General features: G+C 43.3%; 1 protein-coding gene across 3 annotated transcripts in view; it reads left to right on the forward strand.

Annotated features, from left to right (window-relative positions):
• si:dkeyp-23e4.3 (rho GTPase-activating protein 7) overlaps nucleotides 1-16,755 on the forward strand; it is a 100,689-nt gene extending 83,934 nt beyond the window's left edge. For 2 of the 3 annotated variants that reach the window (XM_040032559.1, XM_040032562.1), the window contains exons 8-17: nucleotides 122-429; nucleotides 2,055-2,231; nucleotides 6,277-6,436; nucleotides 6,946-7,144; nucleotides 7,282-7,495; nucleotides 10,163-10,277; nucleotides 10,363-10,593; nucleotides 10,716-10,945; nucleotides 11,747-11,920; nucleotides 15,557-16,755. In XM_040032559.1, coding sequence (XP_039888493.1) covers nucleotides 122-429; nucleotides 2,055-2,231; nucleotides 6,277-6,436; nucleotides 6,946-7,144; nucleotides 7,282-7,495; nucleotides 10,163-10,277; nucleotides 10,363-10,593; nucleotides 10,716-10,945; nucleotides 11,747-11,920; nucleotides 15,557-15,665 — 1,917 coding nt within the window. In that variant the 3' untranslated portion in view covers nucleotides 15,666-16,755. The remainder of the gene's footprint in view (nucleotides 1-121; nucleotides 430-2,054; nucleotides 2,232-6,276; nucleotides 6,437-6,945; nucleotides 7,145-7,281; nucleotides 7,496-10,162; nucleotides 10,278-10,362; nucleotides 10,594-10,715; nucleotides 10,946-11,746; nucleotides 11,921-15,556) is intronic. The other variant, XM_040032561.1, reaches the window with a different exon arrangement.
• Nucleotides 16,756-20,529: the final 3,774 nt, after the last annotated feature.

Genomic DNA, 20,529 nt, shown 5'->3' on the forward strand with positions numbered 1-20,529 from the left:
ACAGTAAACAGGAATATGTGGGCCAAACATTAATTGCCATCTGGGCTCCTTCTTGTTGTTCACCTACTAAACAGAACACCAGTTAACTAAGTTATTCTTCTGACCTCGTTATCTCTCTCAGGTGAGCCGAGTGCTGGCAGGTGAGGACGTTTTCTCAGCTCTGGACAGCGTTTTGGAGAAAATCAGTGATCTCCAGCAACTGGTGTCCTCCTGGTCCGAAAACCTGTCTGAAGATGACAGTCAAAGAACCTCCTCCTCTTCCTGCTCTCAGGACTCACCTGCTCACGGCTCCTCTGCTGCCTCCCCCTGCCCCTCCTCGCCCAGCCATATCAACCTGGAGGTGCAGCTTTCAGAGGAGGAGGAGGAGGCTGAGAACTGTGAGAAGGTTACCTTGGAGTCGAACGCCGTATTACGACGGAGAAAGAGCAGGTGAGTGTAACGTGATTCAACATTTCACAAGCTATATAACTCAAAGTGTTTCACAGGTGTTGGTAAAAACTGATCAGGGTCATTTAAAAAAAGATAAATTCAGGCTGTACAGACATTACTGGATGCTTGGAGAAGCCCTGGACACAGTGAGTGTAAGCCAAGTGTTAATAATGACAGTTATGGGGATTTACTCCCTCAGGCATCGACCAAAGTAAGAGTGAATTTAATGTCAGGCACTAAAGATAAAAGCAGCAACCTCATGCTGCATATTTGTTTTCAGATATAGCGCAATAAAAAGTTATGAAGCCTTTCAGGTAATGCAAAGTAAGCCATACTATTAGTGTATTTGCTCACGGGCACTGCTTCTTTCTCCTGTACCCGTAACAATGTGGGTGTGTGCACTGTTGCTGCAAACTAGTGTGTTTTTTACACCACTAAAATATCCCATTACTGGATACACCTGTCAGCCTATTCAGCTTTTTCCTATTTTCTGTCATATATATATATCTTGTTCCACGGGTGGATGTTCACATTAAGCACAGCCAAAGTTTAAGGTTTCATAATGATAATGAACTTTGAAGAGCTGAAGTAACGACCTCATTTTTTTTCTGGATAATTTCTTTCTGACGTCAAAGCTCAAAAAAAGATTTCTCGCCAGGTCTAAGCCAAAATTTGGAGTTATCTCAAAATTGTGGGATATTTCAAGATTGTGCGTTATTTTGTGTCACTTACTTAAAAGTAGGTGAAACCTTTCATAGAACAAACTGAAAGTTTCAAGTCAATAAACCAAAATTTCTGAATGAGAGGCGGGAAACCTAAAACACAAACACGTGATTTCTTCCTTAGGGGATACACTCCTTTGACTTAGTGTCATACTCAGGAGTTCGGTGCTGTACATTTTGATTGTGACTTTGCCTTACAATGCTATCAAGTGCATTTATTCAAGTGATTGATAGAATTAACCTCCAGTCATTTATTTTTGGACATATATGCAGTTGATTATGATTTTGCGGCTGTTTTGTTTTCTATACATAGATAATAATCTAGAAAATCGGTCTGTGCGTCCCACCCGACCCTTGGAGTATTGATAGCTGTAATATTTTTGATGAAGCCTTGGTATTATATATTTCCAGAGTTAAAGGCCCAAATCTGATGCTTTTTAAAAAGAAAAAAATGTAAATAGGACTGTAGTAGAAAATAGTTTGGACCCAGAAGGAATCAGAACTAGAAGATGGGCCTGTAATATAAATATAGGTTAAAATAGGACTTTTATTATGTTCTAGCTGTTTTGAGCCTGACCCTTGTAAGTTTACCCAGAAAGCTCTTTTTTATTTTTTCTCCTGAGAATGATCAGAAAACAGAGCAAACATCCAGGGTATTATGCTTGTTTAGGTTTGTCTACATCAAAGAAAATATGTCTAGTTTTCCCTTGGATTAGGCGTAAAACTGATTTGGCTGAAGTTTCTAACCGAGCTTGTGTTTTTCAACCACCCTATGTACTGTGAGGGCTTCTTCATGGCTTCATCAAATATTCATAAGTTATTCAGAAAAAAGGCAGCTGATTCTGAGGAGGTCCTTCAACTGTGCTGCTTCACGCCATGATACGGTTATTCCGGTGTCTCCAGCAGGGTGAGCCAACAGCTCCTCTGGTCCAGCGAGCAGAGCCTGCCCTCCCTGCCCTCCAGTCCAGGCGTGGAGAACCAGTCCGCCTCCCAGTTCCTCCTGCTCCAGAAGCTGTCACTTCTCAAACTCACCGCTCTGATGGACAAGTACTCCCCGTCCAGCAAGCAGGGCTGGAACTGGTAAGAAGTGTGAAAGGATGGAGCTTAGTGGGTGATTTCATGCATGAAAATAAAAGTGGAGTTCAGCGGAGGTCGAGAAGGTGAGAAAAGTCCACAGATGTGAGGAGAAACTTTTTCAAGGAAACAACTGTGGGAAGGAGGACAGGTGGGCGGGTGCAGGGTAAATATTTCAGGCAGCCTATTTAGAAAAGTCATTCATAATTCATTGCTCAGGTGCAACCTTGCCTCATCTGAAAAAAACAAAAACAGAACAACAACACACTTCAAGAGGAATAAGCTCCCCCCCAAAAAAAACACAGGGAGGACTGCCAGTGGCTCACCTTGAGTCTGTTTTCCTGTGAAATTAAAGGAAAGTGTGATCTGCAGTTGTTTCTAGTTGGCATTCATGCACAGTGGCTTATTTTGAGCTGTATTGTGTCCTTTTAAAGGGTCAACACATTTACATTGTTTATACTGCTGCGCCAAATGAATTGGAAAATGACTACAAATAGGAGTACAGACAAAGATTCAACATTGCTAAATTACTAATTCAACATTTAGCTTAGAATTTTATTGGGTTAATTTAACAGTAGGTATATGACCCTGTTTAAGAAAGATTCTGTTTAAAATGAGACAAATCAGCAGTCTTAATTTACTTGTGTAGCATCTTTCATGAAGGTACGTGTAGCTCTGTGTGCTCAACTGATAGCTTGTAAGACAGAGCAAAATGTAATTGTAGTAATAAAACAATAAAAACTAAATGGATAAATAAAATACAAACATTTTAACCATGTAAGACCCAACCCATCAAAAAATAGCCAGAAAATTCTGATTTTGGGGGGGACTGGCATGTGTAATAACCCTATATCATGTTGTTTATGATATATTTTAATGATATATTTATTATATAGTTTTTATATCACATTTGATATATTGGGAGTTTTTTTTCTTTTGGCCATAACATTATTTTAAAAAACCCACAAAGTGAACGTAATAATGCACCTCTGGGTAAAAGAGGCTAAGTTGCGCTTATGTACCGTACACGTGAAACACCTGCTATTTAGTGCTAACGTATTTGCTTTTATTGTGAAGTTGTTAAGTCACAGGGGATTGACTCGCTTTTGGAGGTAACCTCAAGTGGCGACTACAGGAACTGTTTTCAGTGTTGATGCTAAGCTGAGCTACCTATCCGGTCTTTAAGTGATGACGTGATGAATCCTGCTTCGGGGCTCACTCTACTCTTTGTTTATTAAGGCTGTTGTGTTTTTAACATGTCTTAATGCTTTGTAGCTTGTTCTGTTTAATCCCAACAAGCACCTAAAAACAGTCAGTGATCACTGTCGGCCTCTCTCGGTTTTATTACCGTTAATCATTTTAAAGCTCAGTTTTTAAAGCCTTACGATGTAACTACAGCCCAACAGCAGTATATTAATGACTAACCTCGTATTGTGGATGGATTATGTCAGTTGTTCTCCCGACTAAAGTTTGGTCCGTTTACAGCATCCTGCCATGCGATTGCATTTGTCCCTAACCTTTGGGAACCCTCACGCTAACTTTTATCAGGTGGAAAAAGTTAGCGTTCATCCTCCAGCTTCACTGTGTTTATGCTATGCTAACATAGCTGTGTTGCTAGCGATCATGTAGCACATCATTATACACCAGCTAGCCAAACTTCAGTAACCCTACAAACGTCACTGCTGTTTAGTTTTCTGTCTTCATTTATGCTGGAAGTGATAGCAGAGCTGTACGTCTTAATTCGTTTCGGAAATCTCTCCGTCAGAACATGCTATATTATATTCAGATGAAAACTAGCAAGCTAACTTCCTGCTAACTTTTAACTCTATTAAATTTCATAAATTCGGCTTTCATGGATGCCTGGCTGTTAAACTTAATTGTTACACCTGGTAAAGCAGCAACGCTGATCATTTTATTAAAGATGAAAGGATTTAGACCGTTTTTAACTCTCAGTGATCGTATGACTTCGGGACCTGCAGCAGAATTTGGGCCCAGGTTGCAACTACATATTTATCATAAAGCCCTAAATGTGGTATTGATCTTATTTCAGTTTTCAGTAGAAAGTGAATAAAGTTCATCCAATTATATCAAACTAGTCATTTTATTGTAGAAGAACTTAGCTCAGTTTTTTTGTGTAATCAGTTTGAATCTTCCTGAGGTGGTAGGAGTGTATGTCGTGTTTTCAATGTTGCTATCGGAGCTTAACATGCAAGTTCAGAGGACAGGGTAAACACAAACGGATACCTGTCTGTTTATTAGGAGTGTTAAAGTCAAGCTTTACTTATGCTTTAAATGTAAGGCTTCACTTATTACTGACACACATGGCTGTAATGAGATCAGCGTTTCGCCTCCTACACTGTTTTTGGAGTGAACCCACGTTCAGAACTGAGACTAATTAATTTTTCATTTGAATAAAACATTCAAACATTCTGTTTGTTTACGTTGCTGAGCACTTAGGTTTTTATTATTATTATTATTATTATTATTATTATTATTATTATTATTATTATTATTATTATTATTGTTGTTGTTGTTGTTATTATTATGTGCTCTCCGTGAGCATGTGACCTGCTTGTTTTACGCTTTGGTAGAAAACCAATTTGTTTTTGGTCGTGGCTGTTATGCTCAATGAGATAAGGCTGGATGTGGGAACAGAAAACCCTCCTGAAATTACTCCTGGTAGATATTCCTCTTTAATTTTCAGGATCAGACGTGTGTTTGAAGGGAATAACAGGGAAAAATTCCTTTGTGGAAGCAGGTTGGGGAAGAAAGCTTCCTACGCTCCAATTTGGCATTTCAAACTACTCCGCTGGATTAAAAGTCTAATAAACAGCATGGAAGGGAAGGAGGAAAGCATTGCACAGATGACCTCTACAACATTACAGAAGAAAACATTAAGTTAACATTTGTGAAGCAAATTCTGAAGTCTAAATGACTTATTCTCACTCACATTGTGTGAAAATAATGTTCCTCTTTTAGCCGAACCAAATAAAGACTATGCTGTTGTTGGGACTGCGTTGGGATATGTTTCACCCCATCCATAAAGACCCAAACAGGTTTTGGTAGCAGATTGTAAACAGGTCTGTTTCTGCTGTAAGTTTGGATATTTAAATACGGGACTCTTTGGGGATTTACCCACTTTTGGAGCCGGCTACAAAGAGATGGGCGCTCGTATGAACACATATGAAAGAGGTGTCAGTCTTACCTTCAGCCTTAATAACAAAGAGTTAATAAGTGTAGCTCTGTGTGCTCCGTCACTTCAGCACAGTAGGGAGAAATGCTCCAGCAATAGAAGAAAAACACCTCCAGGCTTCAACAGTTTGATCAAGTCTCCTCATTTCATTGATTTAATCACTGATGCCAAAGCGAGCTCTTGATGATTAAAAATACGGCAATTAACTGCTGATTGGGGCGCCTGATACTCGGAGGCAGTTTGCTCAAAATAGCCGGTTTGTTTCCGAGAGAAGCTGCAAGTAAAAATGAAGGAACGGGAAAGGGAGTCGAAAAACTCTAAGACATTTGTCCTTTTAGAGGAAGCTTCAGAGACGAGACACAGTTTTATAACTTTTAGAGATAATGAGCCAAGTAAAAGAGAAGAGGTTTAATTTATATTAAAAGACTGCAGTTTTATTCTGAGTGCACTCAGCACTACAATTCCCAGCTAAAAGGCAATCATTCAGTCATTACAAGGATGCTGGTACCAGTTCAGAAACACAAGGAAACTTTAACAGTCCTTTCAAAAGTTCAGATCTCTTTGATCAACGTCCACGGTTTCTGAATGTTTTTCCTGCAGCGCTGCTTTGAATGGCACACACATTTTAGCAACCACCAGAGACTTATGCAATCAAAAACTGTTTATTTGGCTCTCCCTTCAAAAGGAAACACTTCCAAACTGCCTTTTTTTGCCCCAAACACTCGACTGGTTGAGATTACACATTCTTGAAATGCCTGCAAAATGATTTCAGAGTATACATTCATTTCCATAACTTGTCTGCGATTTTTGTATATTATATATTTCACGGTCTAACAGAGGCCTCTCTCTCGCCTGCAGGACTGTTCCCAAACCCCCGAGGAAGACCAGGCCGATGGAGGTGAAAGGCCGACGAGTGTTTGGGGTTCCTTTACTCCTCAGTGCCCAGCAGACAGGAGAACCCATCCCCCCCTGCATCCTCCGAGCTCTGGTCTACCTGAGGACCAATTGTTTGGACCAGGTAAACCAACAAAAACCTGCAGGGATTGAAGAAGCTGTGTTTAACAAGCTGTGTCAAAAATGCAGAGTGCCGTGTTATTCAGTGGCCATTTGTGTTTTATTGAAGTTGAAGAGACAATATTTTTATTAAGTTTCACGGCCACATGTGCTTTTGGTGATACTGGGAAACAGTTTTAGTGAAACTGGCTTTTAAAAATCAAAATATAACCCTTAAAGTGGCCTTGTAATGGAACTGGGTGTAGACTGTGATGAAGGCTGACTAGTTTCCATAAAATAAACGTTAAGAATCACAAAGCATCGTGATTTGATTCAATTTCATCAAATTTAGTTTGATGAAATAAAAGTTTTTAGTACTTTAACTGTTTGTTGTTTACTACTTTTAACTCCAGTTGAATATTTCTTGAAAGTTGAGAGGAATTGAAAGCGTTAAGAAAAAGCGTCTGCTGCAATCATGTACAATAGTGTAAAATATGACAATAAGAACGTTTAATGTCTTTTACGTCCCCTCAGGTGGGCCTCTTCCGGAAGTCGGGGTTGAAGTCTCGCATCCAGTACCTCCGTGAGCTGGTGGAGTCTGACCCAGACGGAGTTTCATTCGAGGGCCAGTCCGCCTTCGACGTGGCCGACATGCTGAAGCAGTTCTTCAGAGACCTGCCCGAGCCAATTTTCACCAGCAAACTCTGCGAGTCCTTCCTCCACATTTACCAATGTGAGCAGATAACACTCAGTTCTGATTGATTGTCATGAGGGATCGATGGTTTGCTTTCCTAACATGCATCTTTAATAAGAGACAGTTTAAGGACTTTAATCTTGCCATAAAAGCATCTCGTCCACTTCTTCATGCAGATTTTCCAAAGGATCAGCAGCTGGTCGCGGCTCAGGCGGCCATTTTGCTGCTTCCGGATGAGAACAGGGAGGCGTTGCGGACGCTGCTCTACTTCCTCAGTGATGTTGTGGCTTGCGTGGATGAGAACCAGATGACTCCCACAAACCTCGCCGTCTGCCTGGCGCCGTCTCTGTTCCACCTCAACACCCTGAAGAGGGACGCTAATGCAGCTAGGTGAGCCGAGGCCAAGAAAACGGTCTTAAAATGTGTTTCTGGGGCATCAGCAGGCATCGGTTACCTCATCGCGTCTTTTAAAAATTGACATCAGACGTTTCTCTAACTGTGAGGAGTCACACAATCTCAATATGGAAAGAGACGGAGGGCGTGAGGCGTCTGACCCACATTGTCAGAGTTATGTAAGTTTTAACAGCAGTTACATAAAGAGCTGGAGGTGTGGAGTCCACTCTGCCTGTATCTGTGTGTGTGTTGCTTTGGTTTTGGCCTAAAATGAAAGCAGATGAAGATCAGAAGAGCTGGGAGATTTCTCTGAGAGCTGTTCCTCTGCTAAGCAGCTTGTTTTGCAGCTTTTAGCCCATTTACTGCAAATCGTTTATTTGATATCTTGCCTGGAGTAGATTTTCTGACACGTCTCATCCTGTGTGTCCTTAAACATAAAACAGAGCGTCGTTTCCTCCTGCTCAGAAGTCCGTGAGGTGACGACGTCAATGCTGTTGTGGTCAAATTAGATAAAACTAAAGTAGCCTCGAAATCTTACAGTTTTTTAAATAATTGAATCGTTTTGGTAGCTTTGCAGTCTCTGTAGGTACCATTTTAACCCCTAATAACCAACAGTTAACTTTATGTGTGCCTGTTTATCTGACAGTGGGCAGGTTGCTCATTGAGGCGCTTTTTCTTCCTCATTTTTCCGAAGCTCTCTGCTCTCACAGATCTCATGACTTCTGGATCTGATCCATCTTTTTCATATGTCTCTTCTCTGTTAGCGAGAACCCGTCGGCAGAGTGTACACAGAGAACTTATTACATAAGCTCCACAGATTTCCATCTGACCTCAGCTTCACGCAGTCAGATGAATAAGTAGATTTTCTGCCGCTCATCTGTTTCATATTGAGAATGTGGTTTAGAAAACAGGAAAACTAGATGATATTCAACAGTATTAGAGTTCATTTTTTAAGGAAAGATCCAATGTATGGAAGGCTCATGACTTGGCTTGTGCCGCTTTTGAATTCTCGTGTTCGGTATTAGAGAGAAAATGTATTTCTGTCATTTTTTTATGCAAACGTTCAGCAGTGATTTGTTGGCTGTAGTTAAGGCTCGGAAAGTCACTAAGTTGGCAACACTGCATCCTGATCAAGCCTCTCTTTTGAACCACGTTAGCTCCTGTTAGTTTTGTTAAACCAGGATTAGGCTGGACGAGCTGTTGGTTTGTACCTTCAGGAAGTCAAACAGTGAAGCTGCATGTTGCATCTTTGGACCGGCGTCGGTGATGAAACCTGAGACGAGCCTCACGCTGAGACTAAAAAAGGCTGTTTCTTTGTTGTTGTGTTTTTTAATAAACTGAGAGGCGATACTGATGTAAACATGACGGAAACATTTGCATGTTCACGGTTTCTTCCATAAAAATGGAGGAAACTCTGGGAACAGCTGACACCTACAACAACTGTCAGTCCTGTCTTGCTGTGTAAGTTGTATCTCTCTTTTCTTTTCTAACTTTCTCTCAGCCTTTTTTTACATAAGCCACTTTGAATTGCCGTCTTGTTGAAAGGCGCTACACAAATAAGCGTCCTTTGTTTTTTGTCTGTCAGCCTTCCTTTCTCTCTCCACCCTCGCTCCGCTCATTCTCTCCTCATATATCTCCTCCTCTGCCTCCTCTTTCGTCTCTCATTCGTGTAATCACCCTTCTTTCAGCTTTTCCTCTCTCTACCTTCTTCCTCCCTCCCTGCCTTTCCTTTTCATCTCCACCTCTTCCTCTTTCCACTTTGCCTCTTTTCCTCCCTTCAGGCTGACGGGACGGATGATGGAAGTGACACAATCAGCACTTTGTGCCTCCCGTTCTCCCTCGAGCTAAAGTCCCGGCCCGTCAGAAATCATGTCACACTTTGTGCTGGGAACAATAACTCGGGGTGGGGGGAGACTGCCGCTCCCACAGAGCTATGAAATCTCATCTGGTGTTTCTGCTCTGACAGAACTCGCCACTCCCACAGAGTTATACTCTCTTTAATGCATCTGACCAGCCGGGCTTGCTGGAAGTACCGTGTAATTTCTCAGTTAAAAAGAAAAAAAGAAGCTCATCTCTTATCCGCCACAAACTAAAACAACTTGAACTTTCTGTGAATACATCCAGTCAGCCTCAGTCGGTTCAGTGCAAGGGTTTTCCAGAAAACATGACCTTCTGAAGGTGGTAATTCCTGATATATGCACAAAGCCTGAAGCGCTGTGACGCTGACACGTCCCCAAAACAAAAAGCATAGAGCTGCAGGGTTCCTGTGGCTTCTTACAAAAATCCATTCAATTAATTTGATAATAACATTCATAATGTTTTTGCCCCCAAACAAAAACTTACTTGACTGAAATCTACAAATCTTCCTGCCAGTTTGACCATATTCCTACATAAAAGAAACCCAAATGAATAAAACTGTTTTTAAACCTGATGACTGTAATCTGACAGAGGCATGAAGTTTAAAACAAGAAGCTTTGACGGCATGATGCTGGGTGGAGGATCAGAGTGAGGGAACCATTATGGAAGGATTATTCCCGCTGAAAAAACAGTCGGGAAGGAAAACCAACTTTGTTCTCGGTGACCAACCCCGAGTACTTAAAGTACTCCTCTAATAGGAGATGATAACAGGATGTTGAACTTGCTCCTGTGGTGTCGTTGCTGTAGGTCCGGTCACAGGAAGTACAGCCTCGGCCGCCCGGATCAGCGAGACCTGAGCGAGAACCTGGCCGCCACCCAGGGCCTGGCTAACATGATCACCGAGGTCCAGAGACTGTTCCAGGTACCACCAACCCGATGCAAAGGACGTTTCTAAGCATGAAAATACATTTTTGAGAGATTAAAAGATCTAAATCATCTTTCTGCAGCTTCCAGAGTTTTGGCCCGGCCAGAGTCTAACCGCCAGTGATGACGTCTTCACTGAGGAGTCCAGAGGAGGCCTGGTTACCTCGAGTCAAAGCGGCGGTGAGGAGGACTTGGAGGAGAGAAGGCGCAAACTGCAGCTGAGCACCCAGCAACTCCTGAAGGAGGCCAGGGAGAAGAGCCGAGGCTGGGAGAGCCACCCGGCTCCAGATCACGTGGAGCTGGCCTACAAGAAGGTGAATGTGGGGGGGCGGGGGAGGAGGAAGTGACATCACCACGCGGTTTCTGTGTCGCACTATGAAGGCTCGAAATTAACCTTAAGGCCTGCCTCTAATTTATCATCTCTGCTCATCTTCAGATGGACGATGGCTGCCCGCTGTGGATGTGGCGAGGCTCTGTGGAGGTGGACGCCGCACAGGGGGAGCTGCTCCACCGGCTGCTGAGGGAGCAGCAGCTGTGGGAGGAAGGCATTCATCAGGCCGCCGTCATCCAGACCTTGTCCAAGGACGCAGACGTCTACCGCTACCTCCTTCAGGGCCAAGGCCACGGCCTGGGCTCGCAGCCCCTACAGGAACACCTGCTAATCAGGTAATGAGCCACAGCGAGCCCGCGAGCGCTCGCCTCGACCTGCTGAGCTGTACGGAGCGGGGAGGACGGGGGAGTTGAAGCTGAAAGTACCCTCAAAGTGTCACTTTGAGTTACACTGAAACAAAGCATGTCTTTTGTGTGCGTGAGGTTTGAATGGGGGGGGGTTGATGAAATTTTAATCCGAGCCTGAAGTCAGATGAGACGTGACAGTATCTGTGTTTACAGTTGGCCCGCGTCGCTGGTGCACCTTCAGACTCGCCTGCCGCTGTGAGCGCTGTGAGCATGAACTCAGAGTTACCCTGACTAAGAACTAAAAATCACCACTTCTGCATAATGCATCCAAACGAGGTCTTTTACTTTCACCAAATCCCTCACGGAGACCCAACCAGAACATTAGTGTGGTCGTGAGGACCCGTGGGCTTCGAATGAAAACGTCAATCTTTAAAAAATAAATAGTTTCATTTGTTTGAAGGAGGAAAAACACTGAAAGCAGCTGGTCGGGGTCTATTTGAACCACCTTTGGTGTAACGCTTAATAACTTCCCCAGCTGATGGCCTACACTGAAGCACATTTGCATTTATTTACAGGACTTTCAACACATAAAAATGATATTTAGCACAAAGAAGGGTGATTGTAGTTTGGTTGCAGGATTTGTCTGACTGAGTCCTTTTGCTTGAGAGGCTGCTTAGTTTAGATGTCAACGGCAAGACAAGCATCACTCAGACAGCGGCAGATTATTCCACACAGTAAAAATAATGTTGTGGGAGCAGAACTTTGTAACATGAATCGCTCCCTCCTCAGGATCTGGCAGGCAGACCCGTCCTCCGGCCTGACGTACCTCTCCTCTGTGTCTACCGAACTCCCCGAGGTGCTGGCGGAGGGGATCAGGGTCCACACCCACATTTGCCTCTACCTGCTGGAGCCCACAGGAATCAGGAAGACCCGACTGACACACCTCTGTCGCACAGATACAAGGTGAGGAGACGTTTTAAACTGATCTGAGCCGCAAGTAGAAAGCATTTAAATTTGTTTACAGTAAAGTGGCCAAACGGTCCTTTAAGTTTAAAGGCTGAAAGGTGAATTTTGCAGCAACTACACAGAGGCCGAGAGGGTTTAAGGCCGTGAGAAGCCTATTAAAAGGAATATCTAGAGAGAGCGCTTAGTCCATGTTATCTCTCTTAATTGAGCCCGTTCTGTGTTTTTGACCTCTGCCAGCACCCATCTGCAGCTCCTCCCTGTAGGTGAGCAGATGAGAAAAAGGAGGAGGAGGAGCAGGTCTCCTCCTCATGATTCATGCCCTTTGAAACTAAGTTGCTGCAGATTTTCTGCTGCTTACGTGATCAGGCTGACTCTCGGCGGAGCCCTGCAGCTCCATTTGTCTATGCTGATTAAATGAAACTAACCCTCCGTGCCACAGAAAGCAGGTGGCGGTGGCGCTCTCGTATCCCTGACATTGAACTACACGGGAAGGCGCTGTAGGCAGCGACACTGATTCAGTGTGTGGGAGGCACATTTCTGCCAAAATCCTGCGCATATGTAAGCTCTCAGGTTTGATCTGGTCGAGCTATTTCATATTTCTTTTATTGATCCTTCACAAACGAAGCAATGGGTGATCTATCCTGTACCTGACGAGACATTATAAATGATTGTAATTACTATAATAAATCCTCAGGGAACCACGAACAGCTGCACAAGATTCCATAGATGGAAAAAAAGAACTGGGCCACACCTTTTAATCTTTGAATTTGGATGTTTTAAGGGCTCAAAATCTCATCTGGCATTAACATCATCACAGAAACTGCACCAGGAGCTTCGTTGCGTGGGCTTCCATGGGCGTAATGTGCACGTGGTACAGTTCTTTTGTCCATATAAAGTCTCGATAACTACTGTGGCACTGCTCTGGGAATAAAATAAGACACAAAATTAGGTACAATAACTCCCCTGGGAACCATGAACATCTCAAAAATGTAATGGTGACTCATCCTTCCTCCTGCAGTGGATTCAAAAATTACAAAAACACCAATAGTTTTTATTTTATTGCATTAAACAGCTGCAACCCACTTGCTCCGGTGTCCTAAATGTGACGACAGAAGTGATGTCTCAGCTGCTTACAATAGGTATCTTTGAATATTGCTCCATCCTTGAGGACGGACTGCCATGTAGATTTGTTCCTGGTTCCCAGAGGAGAGACCACACTGACGTTGGTGTCATGGACTCATTTCTGCGTGTAGTATTGGCGCGGTAGCTACGACAGCAGTGTCGAGCAGAATCCATAATGCCAACGTGATTATGATCATTCTTTCGGAAACATCTCTGCACTGTTTCATAGCAGTCCATAAGTGAGAATAGGGTACATCCCCTGGGAACCATGAACAGCTCTACAAAATAAGTAACACGAACCTACAGGTGGAAAACCTGCACCACTGCTCCCAGAAAACCGTTATACACCAAAGCTTCTGCACAAAGCTCAGGATGTATCCTCTGGAACCAGAAACATGTCTATAGAACTGCATCCAGTTTTTGATGAAGACCAGACCAATCAATGCTGTCCATAGAGACACAAGCATCACAAATAAAAGTTCAAAGATGCAATTTGTCAGGATTTTCTACCGTTTCACTTTTGATTTCCTAATTTTCCCTGAATGTCGTCGCCGTGTGAGAAAATGAACTCCAGTCAAAGAGTGAAAATGGTGATTTGCTACATGAGACGGAGGGCAGAGCAGCAAAGACGGGTTTGATCTCTCACTGTGTGATTATCTCAGCAGGCGTTTCAGTCGGCCCATTACGACTGAAGTGAAAAGAAGCGCACAATCACACACTCGCGTCTGTTTCTGATGAGTACGTGCTGAATAAAGAGCCGCCTGTGAAACCGAAACTGTTATCCAGAGCGACGTAGAGCGCATACAGAAGCGCGATCAGCTTCATTTCCAGGCAAACATCGGCCCGCTCGGGCTCCTGTTACGCAAGAGTGATCACGTAAGAAAGAAGTGAAAACGCCCAGAGGGATGAGTGCCTTCACTCTTCCCGTTGTCCAACTTCCTCTCGCCTTTAATTTCCTCTCATCTAAACATCTGTGATGCGCCAGCCTGTCTCGGGCTTATTTGCTGTGGCATTAATTTTAAGTGCTTGTTAGCTTTGAAGGCAAGACAATAGATCCACTGCATCAAGGTCAGCGGGGCTTTTTACAGTACAGGGCTGTGAAGGAGATCCTATCGCCTCCAGAGGAAATTAAACACGTTACAGCCTCAACGAGAGGAGGGAGGGAGCGGGGAAAGCAACGTGGATTTTCAGGCTGAAGCTCAGATGCTCTGTTACCTGTTCTTACTCAGGTTTAGATGACGAGCCTGCATAGAAGAACTTATAAACAAGAACTGCAGAAATGTATTTAAGGGACTTCATACCTCAGTCAAAATCTCTGAATACCTTCTTTGTCGTCTCATCCAAAGCTCTCAGACATAAGGACAGACTTGAGTTTTTGATGTGCCTGCCATGCTTCCTGCACCGACCCCTGACTAAAAAACACAAACCAAGACCATAAAACATTTGACCAACATTCGAAACAGTCTTGGTGCTCATTTGAGTCCAAGCTTTAACAAATCCAGCAATGAAATACGTCCATTAACAGTCTAAAGAACAGAAGGGGGCAGTACTTCCTCTGTGCTCTGGCTAAAACTGCAGTCCCCTGGTGGCCCACGCAGGTACTGCAGGTGGGCCACCGATAAGTCATTTGCAAAATATAGCTTTAAAAAAAAAGTCGTTAGATATTAAAACGTAATCCTCTGGATAAAGCGATAGAAAATGCCCAAACCGATCCCAGGATCCAGTCGTTTGGGGTTTCAAAATCAAAAAGGATTTTTTGAGTCCTGCAGGCCTCCATCTCTCAGCTTTTAATAAACGTGATGAAATTGTGAAACTGAAACTACGTTTTTTAAGTATGGCGTCAGTACTTATTGTTAAGGCCTTTACACACCCGGCATGTGAAGTCCGTGCCCATTTCTTTTGTGTTAAAATTATTTTTTTGGTCTATTTAATTGGATTAATTTTATTTTTCCTCTAGATCAAGCTTGGTTTTTCTGATTTTATTTATTTATTTATTTATTTTTGCAGCGAGCTCAGTGTGTCCACACGTCACACGACAAGTTTGAGCTGTAAAATCCACGTTCCACGTTTGTTCCTAATGCGCTCGGTGTGTATCAGCCTTTATTCCACATTTTTGAAGCTATTTTTGATCCTGATGTGAATCCTGATCTAAAGCCATTGATGGAGACTTGAGTTCAAAATCAGAGGATTGAACCAACACGCCAGTGTAAGTCCTGAACGACAGGTGTCGCCACTCAGGCGAAACCTCATCAGAGCTGATTTAGGAGCATGTTTTTCGAGTGTCATCTTTTCAAACTGCTGCTGCGTCTCCCTGAAATCCGACACAATCGTAAACTTGTGTTTTGGTCCTGCTGTGGCGGCAAAACGCAGGAGGGTACAAAAATGAACAGCAGCAGACATGATGTCACTTGTGTTGTCGTGCGGAGACATTTGTGTGCCTGTAATGGTGTAATAGTTCCCCTGTCCCACCTTTTTCCCGCTGACACACCTCCTCTGTGTTTTATCTTCCAGGGGTCGGTCGCAGGAGTGGCACAGCAAGGTGAGCGGACTCCGCCTGGCCTCCGGTCTGCTGGCCATCAAAGACTCCTTCAGAGCCGAGTACAAAGAAACAAAGATATGAGCCCATGCAGAGAAAGTCAGGCTCATCTGGAGCGCTCGTCCTCCTCCTCCTCCTCCTACTCTTCTTCACGTCTGGCTGAACTGCAAACCGAGCAGAATGCAGGACGAAACGGGGCGGACCGCACCGTCGCTGTCCTGCGTCTTTCTGGAAGTTTGAAAACTCTGCCGTTGGAGTTTTCTCTATATGTTTGCTTTTTACTGTGGGTGACCTTGCGGATTGCCAGCAGCACCTCTGCACTCCCTGCTGTGCCTGTTACGCTTCACACTCAAGTTCACACACAGACACACAAAAATGCAAAGCGTGGCGAGCTTTGACAAAGGACGTTTTGATGGGAGGGTGAAAAAGCTGAGGCTGGTTTGACTTTGAGGAAAAAAAGGAGCAAGTGTGACTTCTGCAATAATGGCATCACCGGCAGGAAGAGAAGGAGGCAGGGGAAGCTGCCGGGACAAAGTCAGGAAGCGAGGACAGAAAACATCAGGAAGCAGACTTTCGGCCACCAGAGAGCGGCTGCTGTATCAAACCTGTGACCGAGAACAAAGAAAAGGAACGACGTGCGGCCGTCCTGAACACCTTAAAAGGACATCGAAAGCTGTGAAGTCGGCTCGACGGTTCTAGAGACGGTCCGGCTAAACCAATCGGGAAAAATCTGAGGAGAGACGAGCAAATCGTCTTTCTCGAGCTTGGCGGGGACTGCAGGGCGGTGATGCCTGTAATAAAGGGGACTTTCTAATGCCTACACACACTTTTTGCCATCACCGGAACTTCTGAATTCGCTCCTGTGACGGTTCGCAGACGAGCGATATCTACCTCTACACGGGACGACGCCGCGGTGGTGAAAACTCGGAGGCCGAACTCCAGGATATTTTTTGAACTTTGTATTTATTCTTGTACAGATCTTCGAGTGTTGCTTTTAAAGCCTGCTTGACCTGAATACTGCATGAAAAAGTCATTAAATTCTATATCAGATTATTTAACTTTAAAGTACATCTGAATACAAATGTTCTATCCAGATATGTTATTTAATTCCTGGCTTTGTGTGTGAAACCTATCCGTGCCAAACACCTAATTAAAATGTTTATTTCTCCTCAAACCTGCTTCCTGTTGTTATTTCTCCCCCTCTCTCTCCTCTGTGACTCGTCTGAGTGCCAAACAGATTACCGACTGTAATTTTGCGGGAAGGCGGGGGAAACAGCAGGCAGCGTGAAGATGAGGTGCCACACTGCGCCACTGAAGCACAAGAGATTAATAAGTCTGGCAGTGCGATCCAAAAAAACCTTCCAACCCTCACCTCTCCCTCCTCCTCATAAACATGCAATGTATTATGCAAATCGTGTCTAATTTGCATACGGCTAATTTGCATATCTTATTGGTTCATCTCTCAGATCACATGGTTAAACTGCTGATAAACGCGATAAGACGGAAACGTGAAGTAAAAATACTTATCGGGGCAAAGACGTCGTGCCCCGGTCCAAACAGGCTTGTAAGAAAGAGACAATGAGAGAAAACAGAAGTCCCTGCAGGCGGTTTCATTTCCACGCAAGTCTGTTCTTCCATATGGTGCTAAAACATCACGAGCTGAACTTTGGATGAACTCAGGTCAAAGGTTCAAGAAGCCGGCCAAGACTAGAAATCACAAAATAACGTGTACCAGTCCGCGGGTCGTTTGGTACCGGGCCGCGAGAGTTGGGGCTCGGGTATGAAATGTATGGTTTTTATCGTTATTTTTATTTTATCGTTAACTTGGTTTCCCTGGGTCTTTTCCCATGTGTTATGAATAAATCTTATTTTTTTTGGTACTGGCGCTGGTCTTATTTTGCTGTATTCATCCACGACACCTTAAAGGCCGGTCCATGAAAATATTGTTGGACATAAACCGGTCCATCGCCCGGTTGGGGACCGCATAATCCAAATGTACTCATTGTTAATACTATGCTTTTACTTGGGTAATACTTTGGTTACTATATATAACTTATTAATCCTTTCATTTTCTGTTACTATGTAATTACTGAGCCGTAATACAAGTGGGGTTTTTTTTTTATACCTCAAGAGGTGGTGGAGACCAAAACTGGAGTCAAAAGATTAAAAGATTACTGGACTTACATTCCTGAGACAAACGCAGACACGGGTCCAGTGGGATGATAACTTCGCCAGAATGGACTCAAGCTGACACGTGCTCTGTAAAGACAGACTGCAGTCATGCACAGTGGTAGCCAAAATACATGCAATTTAAATATAACCAGAAACACAAGTAAAACTTTATCTTTGAAGGTAAAGAACAGAGTTTAAGTTTTGAAAAGTTTCTTATGAAACGAGGATTTCAGAAGGACGTCAACACTGGGAAACGAAGAAGAGACGGTTGAATAAAGAGGGAATCTGTCACAACAAGAAAATAAAACATGAAATTACACTGCTTAACGAATTATTTGGCAATTATGAAAATCATTTTTTGCATTGATGTTATGCTTGCAGTATGCACGACCCTTTACGCTGAAATCGTTTTAAAGCTAAAATCTACATGTTATTCATTAATTTTCAAATGTAAAAATTCACCAAAAAAGCTGAAAAAATAGTAAAGCTGTTGATTTAACAAGTTAAATTACAGTAATTTACTCACAGTCCTGCAAAGTTGAACATTTATGTTTTCCTTAACATTTTCCAAAACTGACTGCAGTCTTTGCCGGCCCTTTCTGGGCCCGGAGCCTCATGTTTGACACCCCTGGTTTAGACAATTCAAACTACTCAATCGCACTTCTCTAGAACCTCACTTTTCAAAGTCATGCTGAAGATGATAAAGAAAATTGGAGGTGAATCTGCCGACACAAACAAACAGATTGCATCTTTGTGGCTGTATGTACAGACGCCTGCTTCTTACCTGCACTTCTCAGGTGAGCCCCCATCCCGAACCTGAGCACGTTGTTCAGCAGCTTTGATCTCCACAGACGTCGTCACCAACTGCCAGGCCCTGAAACCACCCAGTCCTTCTAACCCAGCGCGAGACATAAAGGAGAGGGAATAAACTTCAGCTGAAAGGACTGAGTGATGATAATCGTCTCTCCCACTGAGGCAGGAGGGTTATTGCTTCTGCAGGTGTTACTGAGGTGGCGGTGGCATGGCGAGCGGTCTCCTCCCGGGGCGACTGTCAAAACACCTTTAACGCCGTCCTTCAGCAGCAGCAGCGTGGCAGCACCCAAAAGAATAAAAGAATAAACTAAAACAGAGGCTCTGCGGAAGCCTGATGAATGTTTCATGAAGGAATTATTGCCTGAGAAGGTACTGAGATAAAGTCCCGGGACGTATGGGACGATAAGAGACAACTAGAAAGGAAAGGGACTTTATATTTTTCATAAGCTTCAAAGATGGGTCACAGGAAGACATCTTCAGAAGTCTTCTAACAACTATTGTATGGCTTGTGGCCATTCTTGGAGACATACAATTTTTATATCTACCGCAGTGCACATCTGTCTGGGGGGTAAAGGCAGACTCAACAATTACAAGCTCGCGGGCTGCCTCGAGGAAGTGTGTGATGTATAATTAAGTTCGTCAAATGGGTTTGTTTGCCTCACACTTTGAGTTTCTGAGAAACAAAGGCCACTTTCTCACACGACTCATGGAAAGTGAAGACTAATTGTTATCTGAAATGCAGCGCGAATCAAATGTGACTTTCCATACATCAGGGTCAGGGACGCAGGGTGGGCGACGCAGAGGAAAGCAATTAGAGTCGAAATACATGCAAAACAAAAAAGCTTTAAGTCAATCTGTGGACTTTATGTGTGATTAACCTGTTACGCAAACCTTTAAAGGAACGAGTTCGGTGTCTGAAGAAAAGACACGGTGAAAACTGGAAATACAGCAGAGGTGAAAGCTCGAGTCAGTCAGCCACAGCTCGCTGTCGTTGCCTTTACGCGTCCAGAAATGATGCTACAACTGCTGATAGCAAAGCCCTTTGTGCATTTTTATTTTGTGTGGATATTGTTCACACTCATTGGGGCTCTCAGATTACTAGCTAACATTACAAACTTACTAGCTAACCGAATACACTGCACTAAAAACCTGTGTATGATTGTTTGGTATATTGCCTGTACAGTTGCCCATAATTCTAATGAAAAGCACCAACTTGTCTGCAAACACTTGCCAACTACCAGCAAAGACGTGGTAAAACTTGAAAAAGTACAATGCAAACTGGACCGGAGAAGGTGCACCTTCAAAAGTAAAATTTGTGCCTCAGCATGTTTCAAAAGGAGCAACTTTTTGAAGGGTACTATTGCTTGGATAGTTGCTGGCAACTGTGGACGACTGCTGCAATCACGAGGGGGGATTTGCTAACCTGTCACACGTGTTCTCCTGCAGGAGGTTGCCAGATGGTCGCGGACCAGTGCAACTGAGGCCTTATTCACTTGTCCAAGCCAGACAAATCAACGTTGCTAGCAGTCACATGTCTGCAAAGGCAGTTACATGTTCGTGTCACATTTTAAACACCGACTCAGAAGTAGCATGTCCCACTTTTATATTGTCTATGATTCAACATCAGCAGACTAATAGCTTAAGGTTGGATTTGAGCTGAAAAACCAAACAATCCTTCTGCTTCTTGTTTTTTAAAGCTAATATTAGCTAATGCGGGCCTGCTAATACAAAATGCTAGCTCTGCTAAGTCCCATTTAGCATCATTAAATTATTCAAACAAGGTCTAGTAACTTCACCGTCCATTTTCATAGTACTTGATGTTTAATAACCATGTTAGATGAACTCATTAACCATCAGTAAACAATATAATTACAAAATATGCATAGCTAACATTTGCTTTTTAGAGTAATGAAATCTCATAGCAGATTTTTATTTATGTAGCCAAATTAAAGCTAGCTAGCTA

Source organism: Simochromis diagramma, unplaced genomic scaffold, assembly GCF_900408965.1.
Source record: "Simochromis diagramma unplaced genomic scaffold, fSimDia1.1 OVJJ01000216.1, whole genome shotgun sequence".
Lineage (NCBI taxonomy): Eukaryota > Metazoa > Chordata > Actinopteri > Cichliformes > Cichlidae > Simochromis > Simochromis diagramma.